This window comes from Myotis myotis, unplaced genomic scaffold (genome assembly GCF_014108235.1).
Source record: "Myotis myotis isolate mMyoMyo1 unplaced genomic scaffold, mMyoMyo1.p scaffold_m19_p_1, whole genome shotgun sequence".
Taxonomy (NCBI): domain Eukaryota; kingdom Metazoa; phylum Chordata; class Mammalia; order Chiroptera; family Vespertilionidae; genus Myotis; species Myotis myotis.
Window position 1 is genome coordinate 202,780,159 of NW_023416313.1, and position 14,948 is coordinate 202,795,106.

At 41.2% G+C, this 14,948-nt stretch overlaps 1 protein-coding gene across 1 annotated transcript in view; it reads right to left on the reverse strand.

Annotated features, from left to right (window-relative positions):
* Positions 1 to 8,112: 8,112 nt before the first annotated feature.
* HEATR4 (HEAT repeat containing 4) overlaps positions 8,113 to 14,948 on the reverse strand; it is a 47,324-nt gene continuing 40,488 nt past the window's right edge. Inside the window, exon 16 of the mRNA XM_036312407.1 lies at positions 8,113 to 8,277. Coding sequence (XP_036168300.1) covers positions 8,119 to 8,277 — 159 coding nt within the window. The 3' untranslated portion in view covers positions 8,113 to 8,118. The remainder of the gene's footprint in view (positions 8,278 to 14,948) is intronic.

The window sequence follows — 14,948 nt, forward strand, 5'->3', positions numbered from 1 at the left end:
GGAGGGTGTTGGGGTGGTGGTAGAGAGATTTAGCAAAAAAGAAAAAAGAGAGAAAGAACTCATGGACATGGACAGTAGTGTGGTGATTGCGGGGGATGAGGGAAGTGAAGGTGGAAGAGGGTATAGGGGGAATAAATGGTGATGGGAAAAATAAAAATTTTAAAAAGAGTACCTATTTTACACAAGTAACAGTTGTTTTTAATCCTGACTGCATATCAGAATGACTTCTGAAGCTTTTTAAAAACTGATGTCTGTATTTCACCCTCAGAGATTCTGACTTAATTTGCAAAAAGTGTGGCACAGGCTGCAACATTTTTTTAAAAAATATATATTTTATTGATTTTTTACAGAGAGGAAAGGAGAGGGATAGAGAGTTAGAAACATCGATGAGAGAGAAACATCGATCAGCTTTCTTCTGCACACTCCCTACTGGGTATGTGCTCGCAACCAAGGTACATGCCCTTGACTGGAATCGAACCTGGGACCCTTGAGTCCACAGGCCGACGCTCTATCCACTGAGCCAAACCAGTTAGGGCAGGCTGCAACATTTTTAATAAAACAATTTTAATATGCAACCAGGTTGAGAACCACTGCAGTTGGCCCATAAGACAATTATTTTTCTTCTCATGTTACAAATGATGAACGTAAAACTCAAAATGATAAAGTAATTTGTATGGTTACGTAGTTATTCGCAGCGGAAGGAAATTTGAACGTGAGTTTACCATTTTTCTACTACATCACACTGCATGTACAGAGGCTTTGGAGTTCCGATGTGCTTCACTGTGGGAGACTCAAACTCAGAGGCTGTAGGGAATTCCATGACTCTATGGGATGAAACACTCCAAATGAGTCTGGTGTTGATGGGATAGCATGGCCCAATGAACCCTCTCTCTAGAGCCCCTCTTCTCAGAGCTTTAAACTCTACTGCTCTGTCGATGGGTAAGTAAGCAATATGAAGTTGTTTGACTCTGAATTGAATAGCTAGCTACAAGATAAATTTAGCCCAGCTGGTGTGGCTCAGCGGTTGAGAGTGGACCTATGAACCAGGAGGTCTCTGGTTTGATTCCCGGTCAAGGCACATGCCTGGGTTGTGGGCTCAATCCCCAGTGGGTACCATGCAGGAGGCAGCTGATCAATGATTCTCTCTCATCATTGATGTTCCTATCTCTTTCTCCCTCTCCCTTCATCTCTGAAATCAATTATATAGATATAGATATAGATATAGATATAGATATAGATATAGATATAGATATAGATATAGATATAGATATAGATATATAGATATAGATATAGATATAGATATAGATATAGATATAGATATAGATATAGATATAGATGTAGATATATAGATATAGATATGTATTTTTTTTAAAGATAAATTTAAAACTTGCTTTTCCTTTTCTGAAATCATGGATATGTTAGAGAATTAAAACAGATTAAACGAATCATCCATATGGAGTTCCAGAAAAGAGTTGCCTACACCGCTACTGCACACATACATTTTTCGCCAAAACCGGTTCAGGTGATGGGTATTAAGCCAGTAAAGGAAAAAGAATGTGTTTAAATTCTAACATCTGAGGCTGTGTCCTGAACTGGCCTTCCACAGAGGTTCTCAGAGGACAGATGATCTTGAAAGGCGTGAGGAGCACAAGTCTCTTCCAAACCCATCCTGTACAAACTTCCAGCTCAGCCCAGGCATGGCAAGTGAAGGGGGGCTCACGGGGTCAGTGAGGAAGGCTGCAGCATCTTACAGAGAGGGCTGGGATCCAGGCCACTGCCTGGCTCAATTACTTGCTATGATGATTTCCCTGAATTTTATGAGGGATGATTCTTCAATTCGTTCTGGGCAGCAAATGGGAGCAGGCTGAGGGGCCCAAGGTTCAGCCAAGTGGGCAATATACTAGAAACTCGCCATCTGAAAAACCTACATCAAGGGGTCACGAACTGCCAGTCCAAGTTTGGCCCACAGATGTTTTTACACAGTGTTGGCTTACAGGGTTTTATTATTTTAAAATTAATCTCCACTATTCAACATTTCATATAAAGATCTACATTTTTTAAAATGAGCTATAGTGTAGAGATTCTTGGCTGTCCTAGTCCTTGCTGTACCCCCGGAGCCTAGAATAGTGCCTGGAACATAATAACTGTTCAATAATGTTATTCAAAAAACAGTGCTATGAAATAGGAGTTATTTTCTTCATTTTACAGTGAATAAAAGAAATCTGAGAATTTAAGTAATTTAACTACGGTCACACAATTGATAAGTAACAGAATATTTGGATCTAGGTGTGTTTGACTTCCAAACCCGTGTTCTGTCCACCACACACACCACACTGCCTGGTGCCCTACACACAGTCATGAAAGGCTTTCAATTTAGACTTTTAAAAATCAGATTTACTGAGATAGAGCTAACATACCATACAATTCACCCATTTAAAGTGTAAAATGCAGGGTTTTTTGTATAACCACAGGGTTGTACCACCATCGCCACAATCTAATTTTAGAACATATTTATTCCCCCTAAGAAACCTCATTACCAGTCAATTCCTATTCCCCTTCTCTCCAGTCCTTCCAGCCCCAAGCAACCACTAATCTACTTTCTGTCTCTATAATTTTGTCTATTCTGGACGTTTTATATAAATGAAATCATGCAAAATGTGGTCTTTTGTAACTGGCTTTCTCCATTTAGCATAATGTTTTCCAGATTCAACCGTGTTGTGGCATGTATCAGTACTTCATTTCTTATTGGCAAAAAATATTTCGCTGGATGGATATACCAAATTTTTTCTATCCATCGATCAGTGGATGGAAATTTGGGTGGCTTCCACTTCTTGGCTATTATGAATAATGCTGCTATGATATCAATTTAGATTTTTGACATCATTTCAAGAGTTAGTCAATTTTTTGAGTTAAAAGCAATGTTAAGTGTATACATAAAAAATCTACCATCCTTTATAAAAATTCAGCTGGGCACTTCATTTAAAAAAAATAGTTGGAGTCTCAAAAAAGGCAGTGTCCAGCTCAACCTTGACCTCTGAGAGGCTCTGGTACTGCCTCCAGTGAACAAGCCCATTTTATCCAACTAGACAACAAACTCCTAAAAGCCAGAAAATATTGGTGTATACTTCCTGGTATATCCATGATGATTAAATACAGGCATTTGGCGACTATTTGCTTACAACACAGACATCAAGAAATGGATACAGCCCGGCTGGCATGACTCAGTGGTTGAGCATCGACCTATGAACCAGGATGCCACGGTTTGATTCCTGGTCAGGGCACATGCCTGGGTTTTGGGCTCCATCCCTGGTATGGGGCATGCAGGAGGCAGCTGATCAATGATTCTCTCTCATCATTAATGTTTCTCTCTCTCTCTCTCTCTCTCTCTCTCTCTTTCTCACTCTCTCTCCCTCCCTTCCTTTCTGAAATCAATTAAATAAAAATAAATGAATACAATCCTGGCCAGGTAGCTCAGTTGGTTAGAATGTTGTCCTGATACACCAAGGTTTCAGGCTCCATCTCCGGCCAGGGCACATATAAAAATTAATCAACGAAAGCACAAATAAGTAGAAAAACAAATCTCTCTCTCTCTCTCTTTCTCTCTCTCCCCTGCCTATCCTCTCTGCCTTCCTACCTTCCTCTCTCTCTCTCTCTCTTTAAAATCAATACATAAATAAAAAAATGTTTTTTAAAGAAATGGATACACAGAACAAACTGATGGATGCCAGAGTGGAGAGGGGTTGGAGGGCTAGGTGAAATAGGTGAAGGGATGATGAAGTATAAATTGGCAGATACAAAATAGTCATGGGGATGTAAGCACAGCATAAGTGAATACAGTCAATAATATTGTAATAATTTTATATGGTGTCAGGTGGATACTAGACTTTTTGAGGGGATATATGTAAGTTATATAAATGTCTAACCACTATGGTCTATACCTGACACTAGTATAATATTGTATGACAATTGTAATCCTATATAATAAAAGGGTAATATGCAAATTGATCCTAACAGCAGAACGACCGGTCGCTATGAGGTGCACTGACCACCAGGGGGCAGATGCTCAATGCAGAAACTGTCCCCTGGTGGTCAGTGCACTTCCACAGGGGGAGCATCACTCGGCCTGAAGCCAGCTCATGGCTGGCCAGCACAGCAGCGGTGGCGGGAGCCTCTCCCACCTCCACCGCAGTGCTAAGGATGTCCAACTAATGGCTTAGGCCCGCTACCCAGGGAGCGAGCCTAAGCCATTAGTCACACAACCCCCAAGGGCTCCCAGGCTGCTAGAGGGATGTCTGACTGCCAGCTTAGGCCCAATCCCCCGGTGAGTGGGCCTAAGCCATCAGTCAGACATCCCCCAAGGGCTCCCAGACTGCAAGAGGGTTCAGGCTGGGCTGAGGGACACCCCCCCCCCTCCCACTTCAAGGGCACACATTTTTGTGCACCAGGCCTCAAGTTAAAAAATAAAATGTTTTAAAAATGATGGGGTAGGTTGAGAGGATTATTAGTGAGGACCAAGAGGAGGTTGTGGTAGGGGAGAGAAAAAATTCCAACACAGATGCTTTTCTTTTGACCCACACCCCACCACTTAGTTGTTGGTCTGGTCAGAAAGAATTCTCTTGATGTAGTTGGTTCACTAATGATGCTAACTCAGATGAAGTATGTCAACGAGTAAAGACATGAATCTCTGTTGAAAATGAAAATGTCCTTTAGGTCTTGACCGAGAGGGTCAGCACGGTGTTTCTCCCTCATGCTAGGCCAAACAGAAGCTTACAGTGAAGTTGATGGATGTCTGTGGCAGAAGAAAGAAAGATGAAAAGAGGAGCAATAAAGAGGAGACAACTAAGACATTCTTTGTGAGAAGAAAATCTACAAATGCTTCAGTCAGGAAAGACAGGCAAGGCCTTTTATAAAGGATCTGTGGGACTCCTGTAGTATTTTGTCATTATAATATTTTGTTAATATGAATGGATTGGTAAGGAGAACGGATGCCCAGCTTCTCTATTGCAAAGTAACAAGTGATCCAATTTGGAAACAGGAAGGAAAAGGGGAGTGTCATGGACCTCTGCCATGCTCATTCCTTCCTCCAGCCCTTCATCCCGTCCTTCCCCTCCCCTGGAAGGTCTTCACTCCTCCTCTCTGCCTACCTAAGTCTTGTGCAATCTCTGAGATCCAAGCAAGTTCTGTGCCTCCATCTCTACTCCAGTACTCAAAAGCCCCCTTCACAGGGACTCCCACAGAACATCTGTGAGCCACACAATTCCTACTAGATGGAGCATATTGTCTATGAAAGGTTCTTGTATGTGTGTCTTAGAAAACCTCTTGTGAACTCCTCAGAGACAAGGGCCATTTCTTCTGTGGCTGCTATACCTCTCTCAGTGCTGACGTCTTAAAAGACCCTCTGTTTGGCCTTGCTAACTGACTGGAGGGTTCCATTCTGCTCTCTCGTTCTTGCCAGCAATGCAGAGTGGACAATAAAGTCCATTCACTATGAAATGACTAAGTCAAAGATAAAGGAGCCAAGAAAGTACTCTTACAGAATCACTTATTTTTTTTTATTTTTTTAAATATATTTTATTGATATTTTACAGAGAGGAAGGGAGAGGGATAGAGAGTTAGAAACATCGACGAGAGAGAAACATCGATCAGCTGCCTCTTGCACACCCCACATTGGGGATGTGCCCGCAACCAAGGTACATGCCCTTGACTGGAATCGAACCTGGGACCTTTCAGTCTGCAGGCCAACGCACTACCCACTGAGCCAAACCGGTTAGGGCACAGAATCACTTAGTGTCTCAAAGGACTTGTGGTAGCCAGATCTCAGAATCCTGAGGTTTGATAGATGTGGAAATAACTTTGAAATATGTGATAGTGCTTTTGAGATTACTATTTCACTTGGGTGGGAGGTGTAAACTAATAAATAAAAATATGGGTGCCCTAACTGGTTTGGCTCAGTGGATAGAGCGTCGGCCTGCGGACTGAAGGGTCCCAGGTTCGATTCTGGTCAAAGGCATGTACCTTGGTTGCGGGCACAGTAGGGGGTGTGCAGGTGGCAGCTGATCGATGTTTCTAACTCTCTATCCCTCTCCCTTCCTCTCTGTAAAAAATCAATAAAAATAATTTTTTTAAAAAAAGCGGTGCTTAAAAAATAAAATAAAAATATGGGTTACATGAGCCAGGAAAAGAGAAGGTTTTCTGTTACATGATTAACTGATATCCCACAGTGTTCTTTCCCCACCATGTTCCATAGTTAGTAGGGGTTCAGAATATTGCTTTTCGTACTTCTGATGTTAACAGTGCTGCTAAAAGAAAGGATGTGATTAGGGGAAGAGAAAGGGAGAGAAAGATTCATATTGCCTTATTTTAATCATTGGGTGTCCCAAAGCTTTTTAGGGAGTAAACAACAATCAATATTTAGGAAAGACAGCTGGATTCACACTACTTTGAATTCTGGGTCTCTCCTCTTCTGTGGCAATTTTTGGAGTATCATGTGCTCATACAGAGTCCCATCTTTTTTTTTTTTTTGGAATGTATTTTATTGATTTTTTACAGAGAGGAAGGGAGAGGGATAGAGAGTTAGAAACATCGATGAGAGAGAAACATTGATCAGCTGCCTCCTGCACACCCCCTATTGGGGATGTGCTTGCAACCAAGGTACATGCCCTTGACCGGAATCGAACCTGGGACCCTTCAGTCCGCAGGCCGACACTCTATCTACTGAGCCAAACCGGTTAGGGTACAGAGTCCCATCTTATGACACAGACATAGTTTCCAACTTTTCATGATGCTTAAATCACTTACACGTTAGGTACATTGAGGCTCATGAGAATTGCTAATTGGCCTTGTGAAACTGTGGCCATGCTTTTCACGGATCTAAAAGTATTCACACCTACCCACACAGCAGAGTGGGGAAATGACTGTGCTGGCTTGTCCAGTGCTAGTAATAGTCAAGTGACATGGCCTCCTCATTCCCCATGAGCTACATTTAAAGAACCTACTCCAGAATAAGACTAGACTTGGGGCTAAAAAAAAAAAAATCACCTAAGCTACTAGTATTTCCTTTCTAGAAAAACGGGATTCTAGTTTGGATTTCAGAAAGCTCTTTATATAGCTTGCAAAAGATGCTGGGTCTTTCAGTATTTTTACTCTAGTAAAACTTGAAGCTCTGACCTATATTTAGTATGACTTTTCTGGGATATGGAAAAATATGCTCTATCATTTAATGTGATGTCTTTAACCCTCTGTGTAAATGGCACACATTAAAAACCAAGTCTAGCCCTGACCGGTTTGGCTCAGTGGATAGAGCATTGGCCTGTGGACTGAAGGGTCCCAGGTTCGGTTCCAGTCAAGGGCATGTACCTTGGTTGTGGGCACATCCCCAGTAGACGGTGTTCAGGAGGCAGCTGATCGATGTTTCTCTCCCACCGATGTTTCTGGCTCTCTATTCCTCTCCCTTTCTCTCTGTAAAAAAAATCAATAAAATATATTTAAAAACCAAGTCTAGCCCTGCCAGTGTGGCTCAGTGGTTGAGCGTCGACCTGTGAATCAGGAGGTCACATTTGATTCCCGATCAGGGCATATGTCCGGGTTGTAGGCTTAATCCCCAGTGTGGGGCGTGCAGGAGGCAGCCGATCAATTATTCTCTCTCATCATTGATACTGCTATCTCTTTCTCCTTTTCCCTTCCTCTCTGAAATCAATAAAAAATATCTATATATATATAAAAGGCTAATATGCAAAGTGTCCCTGTGGGAGTTGGACCCGGAAACCAGGAGTTCGATTGCTTGCTAAGATGTGGGCTGACCACCAGAGGGTGGTGTGGAATGAAGGAAGGCCCCGGCTGGCAGCCTGAAGGCCCCTATCGGCCCTGATTGCTGTCCAGGCCTAGGAACCCTACCCATGCACGAATTTCGTGCACTGGACCTCTAGTATTTAATAAAAATACAAGTCTACTATTTAGATATTTTTTATAAGCATAATGACAGGTTATACAATATCAATGAAAGAATATGACTGGGTTCACTGCTACCTGTGTCTTGGAGCAAGAGAAGGGTTCATCCTAGAAATAATCACCTTTCCTTCCAAAGGAAGAGGATATGACCCTGGAAAAACCTTGTCTCAGCTAGAAATCTGCGCTGTCAGATCCAAACGGTCCCATTGCAATCCTTTTTTCCCAGGCGGTGCGTAGATCTTTGACAAGTGATGATTGATTTCTCCTTCTTGTGTTTAGGTCAAAGGCTGGACTCCGTGACCAGGGACCTGGTGTGCGAGATCTCACAGGCTGCAGAGAAATATTAACACATGAGTGCATATGCAAAACATGTGGTCTCATATGAATGTAGAGCGGAAGAGAATGTCTCTTCAGCCATGGTTTATCAAAATAGCTCTATGAACTACTATAATAAATATGAAAATAGAATCTATGTGGTTAAGACCTGCCTCCTTTGACCCAGTCAGGAGCCTCATGGCGAGAACACACCTGAATTGTCCACACAAGGAGGCTTGAGTATATATCTGTGTGGTGATCTTTGAGGTTAGCCTCTGTTTTCTATGTCTTTATTATTATGCAGAAGTAGCAGCAACTTTGAGACACTCTTGTAGCTATGACTAAAAAGTCCTATTCCTGGGATGTGTTGAGGAGGTGGATTCACTCAGGGTGAAGAGCCCCTGGGGACCCAGCATTGCTCTATTTCAACCCCACAAACCAATGTAGTGATGGCCAGGGTTGAGACTGTACCTATATTAAAGCTAGATTAAAGTATCCCCAGGAACCTAAATAGTCCTGATATCAAACAGATTTCTGCATTACTCCATGGAATAATAAGAGGCTATCCTCAATGCCAAATGAATTCTTGGGTTAGGAAAAAAGTATGAATAGAATCCCATTTTCCATATGTCTAAATAGTTAAATGTTGTAAGTCAAGCTAACCAACTGTTGAGTAAAATACATTCTATCACCTACCTTGACAGGAGACCAGGCCTGCATTTGAAATGTTTAGATTCTTTGGAGCTCCTTATCAAAACTTAGCAGTGCAGGAAAGCTGACCTGGAGTCCACCCATCTCTTTCTGTTCTCAGCTCCATTTCACACTGTGAGGACCTCACACATACACACGTAGAAACTTCGGACTGCATGCCCAAGTTATGTTCACATACTGCTCCAAACAACTACTGTTTGCCACCCCTTGAGTCTAACGGTACATGCACTTGCATTGCTGACCACCCTTGGGAAGACACGAGTCCACACAGCCCTAAAAATGGGCAGGGAATTTCAGAATCTTGGGTACCCAGTGTGTGTGGTCTATGAGGCAGGCTGTGGCCCTATAGACTCCTTGCTCTATGGGGAGGCATCTGTCCAGAGGTCAGAGCTGAGCCCTCCAAAGTTGAGGCCCCAGGACAGGAGTCCTCCTGCCTGTTCCAGTGTGTCACTGGTTCGCTTATTGCTAGTAGTCCTGACATAAGTTTGCCTCACAGAAAATCTACTACTGCCCATAGTACCCACCAAACTGGTGATGTGACATGAAGGTACAGGATAAGAATATGTCCTATGGTGCCCAACACTGAAGAATGTTGGTAATGGAGGAAAAACAAGGTTTGAAATGTACAGGGCCAGAACCTAGTTTATAGAAAATTCTTCTAATAATCAAATGTATAAAATTATAAAAGGATTGTTTTCACTTCATGCCTAGTAAAAAAAAGTTCTCTCCTGATAATGCAGCCTTATAAATGCACCATCCATTTTTTTTTTATTAGGAATGAAGCAAAATGGAATATATCAGATTGTGCACTTGTAGGAAACAAACCTGCAGTGGAACTACAAACAGTGAGTTTGTCTTTGTGTATATGTATCTTCATTTTTTGTTAAATAAATAGGAACATTTTTATTATGACACCTAAAGAATTTAATGGGATTATTTCTGATTTTTATACTTGATTATTCTTTAATTAATCTCAAAAGCCTAATACCAGATATATATAATTGATTTCAGAAAGGAAGGGAGAGGGAGAGGGAGATAGAAACATCAATGATGAGAGAGAATCATTGATCAGCTGCCTCCTTCATGCCCCCTACTGGGGATCAAGCCCGCAAACTGGGTATGTGCCTTGACTGGAATCGAACCCAGGACCCTTCAGTCCACAGACCGATGCTCTATCCACTGAGCCAAAACAGCTAGGGCCCAGATTTTGATATATGCCCACTCACACATTATATGTCTCTTATGGTATATTTTTTTTAACAGTACAGAGGTCTTTTATTTTTTTTTTTGCACTTGTCATGCCTTGAATTCATAGGGGATGGGTCCCAGCAGCTCAGGCTCCTTTCCACTGGTTCTCACAAAGTGCTTCTCTGGGTGGAGCAGGCTGGCACTTCAGCTGAACCCAGGAACCTTTCACTTTGGCTTCCTTCTTTTTCTGACCATTTTCCTTCACACGTTTCAGAAAGCTATCTCAGCTTTTAGAGTGCTTTTTATGCTCAATATGTACATTAATTCTCTGGGCAAGAATCTTGCCCTTGTTCATTTACAACAATGCCCACCGCAGGCTGAGTAACTGTAGACTCCTCCAGTTTTGCCACGGTAACATTTGTGAGACATTCCTTTTTGAACAGTGCCCATTCCTTTGATGGCTGCAATATCTCCTTTCTTGTAGATTCACCTGTATGAGGCCAGAGGAACAGCTCCATGTTTTCTGAAAGGCCTAGAGAACATATAGCGGGTGCCTCTCCTCTTTCCCTTTGGGTTAGTCATTTCGGCAAATTATTGGAAGATGGCGGTTCCAGTCAAAATAAGAAATAACATTTCTTATTTCACAAATAACATAATTTCAGCTACACATCATATTATGTTGTATTATAAATAATAAGAGCCAATCCATTATTTATTATCTTGTTTTTCATTGCTTTCAAAAAATGAATAAATCAATTATAATGGACCATTTCATTTTAATTTTGACTTTCATAATGTATTCCTCTATTTATCAATTATTTCTATTACACTTTTTGAAAATTCAAGTCATGATAAAAAGTAAGTCTGACCTGAACACGAACGCTTGTTTGTAGCAGCTTTATTCATAATCACCAAAAACTAGAAGCAACCAAATGTCCTTCAATATGTGAGTGGAGTAACAAATTGTGGTACATTTATATAATGGAATAGTGGTCAAAGACAAGAAATGAACTATCAAGCCACAAAAAGACATGGATGAACCTCTTTAAATGCATACTGGTTGCTAAGTGACAGAGCCAGCCTGAAAAGGCTACACATAATGTATGACTTTAATTACATGACATTCTGGAAAATGCAAAACTATAGACATAATAATAAGATTCGTGGTAATCTTAACGTCAAGTTCCTTTGTTTGTTTGTTTGTTTTTTTAAAGGGAATTATATTGATTAAAAAAAACAGAAGAGCTAGGCAATGATTAGAGATTGGAAAAAATAAGATGCATTAGGGGAAGTGTAGTTTTAAAAAACACTCTATTTTTAATGGCACAAGTGATACATGTTCAATGTAGAAAGTCCAGAACATAAAAATAAAGAAAGAAGAAAATAAAATTTACCTGGAATCCCACCATCTAAAGATAAACACTGTTGAATATTGCAGTGGAAAGACTCCTAATTTTTTTTCAGTAATATGAATGGATCTATATATGAATGAATAGATATATACACATACAAATCGACACACAAAGTACCCCAACTGGGATCCAACTGTAATATTTATTTTGTCTGTTTTTCCCACTCATGATATATTAGGAACATTATTCCATGTCCTTAAATTATATTCCTAAAAGTGGTTATTAATAGCTGCTTTTGTAGTGAGAACTAAGTAGAGCCACAGGAAAAGTGATGAAATTAAAGATAAGTCAGGCTCCAAAAGGTACCTCCCAGTCACTACGGAAACTAGGAGACAAGGCAGCAACAATATTCTTCCAGGAAATCACAAAATGCTGAAAAAAATAAAGATGAGGTCACAGGAAAGACTAGGAGGAAGAGATATTTGTACAGGATGCGGAAGACAAATTTACAGCCTTCCTCTAGCTGAGCAGACTCCCCCTTGGCTTTGAGAGCGAACACGGACAGCTCATCCCCCTCGTTCCCTGCAGACTGTGTCCATTGTATACTGAAAACCAATCTCATTGAAAAGGCAATTAAAGCTCCTATTGACAAACTTGACCTGCCTTCTTCAGCATTTCCCCAGGGGATCACATGTCAAAGCCCCATCAGCACACATACAGCCCCTCTGCTGTCCCTTCCTTCAGACACTGCAGCTCTAGACGAGGCCACAGGACTTGGAAGGAGAACAGTTGGTATCAGCCGCTACTCTGGCTCTTGGCCAGGTAACTTTGTACAGAGCAGTACCTCACACAATGGTTTTGTCTGATATCGGCCCCACTGACTCAACTTCCACGGGGCATATGCAAAAATAATCTAACCTCCCTATCCCACTCTGTCATGCTGCCCAATTCAAGAACTTCTCTGCCTTCCCAACTCCTGTTTCCTCTGAAGTAGGCTAGTGACACCCAGTCATCATATAGGTAATACAGGGTTTTGTGCCATAATAATAAATTATTATTGTAGCTACCATTTGTAACTGTTTAGCTTTAAGCCAGACTCTGTGCTAAGTGCCTTATGTGCATTATTTTATCTTTACAACAACCCTATAAAGAAGTAGGTTAAAAAAAAGAAAAAATAATAATAAACTTGTACTAAAATAGCACTTCCCAAATATCAACTGGCTAAAATACAAGTTTAAAAAGAAGAAGAAGTAGGTTCAATTTTTATTCTCATTTTACAGATGGGATTCCTGAGGCCTGAGAGAGTAACTTGACTGAGCTAATGCCATGTAGAAGGAGTGGGAGGGACTCAATTCTGGTGGGTCTGCTTCCCAATAGACACTTTCTGTGCACCTTCTGTGTGAAAAGCAGTGTGTTAAAAGTAAGAGCAAAAAGCACAGGAAATCCTTTCCTTTTTTTTTTTTTTTTTTTTTTATTGCTTAAAGTATTACAAAGGGTATTACATATGTGTCCATTTTATCCCCCCGCCCTAGACAGTCCCCTAGCCTCCCCTATCCCCCCATGTCTTATGTCCACTGGTTATGCTTCTATGCATGCATACAAGTCCTTTAGTTGATCTCTTACCCCCCTACCTCCTGCCCCGCAACCCTCCCCGGCCTTCCTGCTGCAGTTTGACAATCTGTTTGAGGGAGCTCTGCCTCTGTATCTATTATTGTTCAAAAGTTTATAATGGTCTCTATTATCCATGAATGAGTGAGATCATGTGGTATTTTTCCTTCATTGACTGGCTTATTTCACTTAGCATAATGCTCTCCAGTTCCATCCATGACGTTGCAAATGGTAAGAGTTCCTTCCTTTTTAGAGCAGCATAGTATTCCATCGTGTAGATGTACCACAGTTTTCTAATCCATTCATCTACTGATGGGCACTTAGGCTGTTTCCAGATCTTAGCTATGGTGAATTGTGCTGCTATGAACATAGGGGTGCATATATCCTTTCTGATTGGTGTTTCTGGTTTCTTGGGATATATTCCTAGAAGTGGGATCACAGGGTCAAATGGGAGTTCCATTTTCAGTTTTTTAAGGAAACTCCATACTGTCTTCCATAGTGGCTGCACCAGTCTGCATTCCCACCAGCAGTGCACAAGTGTTCCTTTTTCTCCACATCCTCTCCAGCACTTGTCGTTTGTTGATTTGTTGATGATAGCCAGTCTGACAGGTGTGAGATGGTACCTCATTGTTGTTTTGGGAAATCCTTTCCTTGAAGGATTTTACAGTCTATGAAGTTTAGGAGAGACTATGACAAGTACACTATCTACCAAAACAGGCACAATATGCTAAATTCATGTGAAAGGGTCAAAGTTCTCTTGTGATTAGAGATGGGAGAGACTGGTGAGAAGATGGAATGTGAAATAGACTTAAATAAGGGTAGTGACAAAAGATGATTGGGAGACAGCATTTAGGGGAACAGCATGAGTAAATGTGTGAAGGAGAACATAGACAAGGAACAGCAAATAGTCTAACTTGCAGAAGTAATGTTTAGCAGAGTTGTCAAGGCTGATAAGGCTGTCGCACTATGTGACTTTAGTATCTAGCTGAAGGGCTTGGATTGGTCGATGGGGAACACAGATGGGTTTTGAGTAGGGCAACGGCACATTTGGGGCCACATCTTGAGAAAATTGACATTGTAGCTACCTATGTTACAAATTGACAAGGGAGAGACTAAAGTTAGAGACTGGTTGGAGGCTACTTATATTGTGAACGACAAGGGGCTACATAATAAACTTGACAAGCAGGGGATTAGGTGGGAGGCACATGGCAGGCCTAACAAGCTCAGTGACCAAAAGTACCTACACAGGATGTTCTGATCATAAATTCCTAATTGGGCATGTCATGTCCCAGGCCTAAAGCTTCCTTAGCAAAGATCAACCTTCACCTTAAGTGAGCTCTGTCCATTTTTCTTATGCATCTAGGATAACATACTTTTGAAAGGACAGAGTAATTTTCTTTCATTTAAAAACAAAACAAAACACATTGGCCTGGCTGGTGTGGCTCAGTAGTTGAGCATCAACCTATGAACCAGGAGATCACAGTTAGATTTCTGGTCATGGCAATGCCCCAGTTGTGGGCTTGATCCCTGGTACAGGGTGTGCAGGAGGCAGCCAATCAATGATTCTCTCTTACCATTGATGTTTCTATCTCTCTCTTCTTCTCCCTTCCTTTCTAAAATCAATAAAAATATATTTTAAAAACACATTATAGTCATTTTATTTTATTGTTAAATATGTTTTTATTGATTTTTGAGAGAGAGGAGGAAGAAGGAGAGAGAGATAGAAACATCGATGATAAACATCAACATGGATTGGTTGCTTCCTGCATGTCCCCTGCTGGGGATTGAGCCCGTGACCTGGTCATGTGCCTTGACCTGGAATCAAAC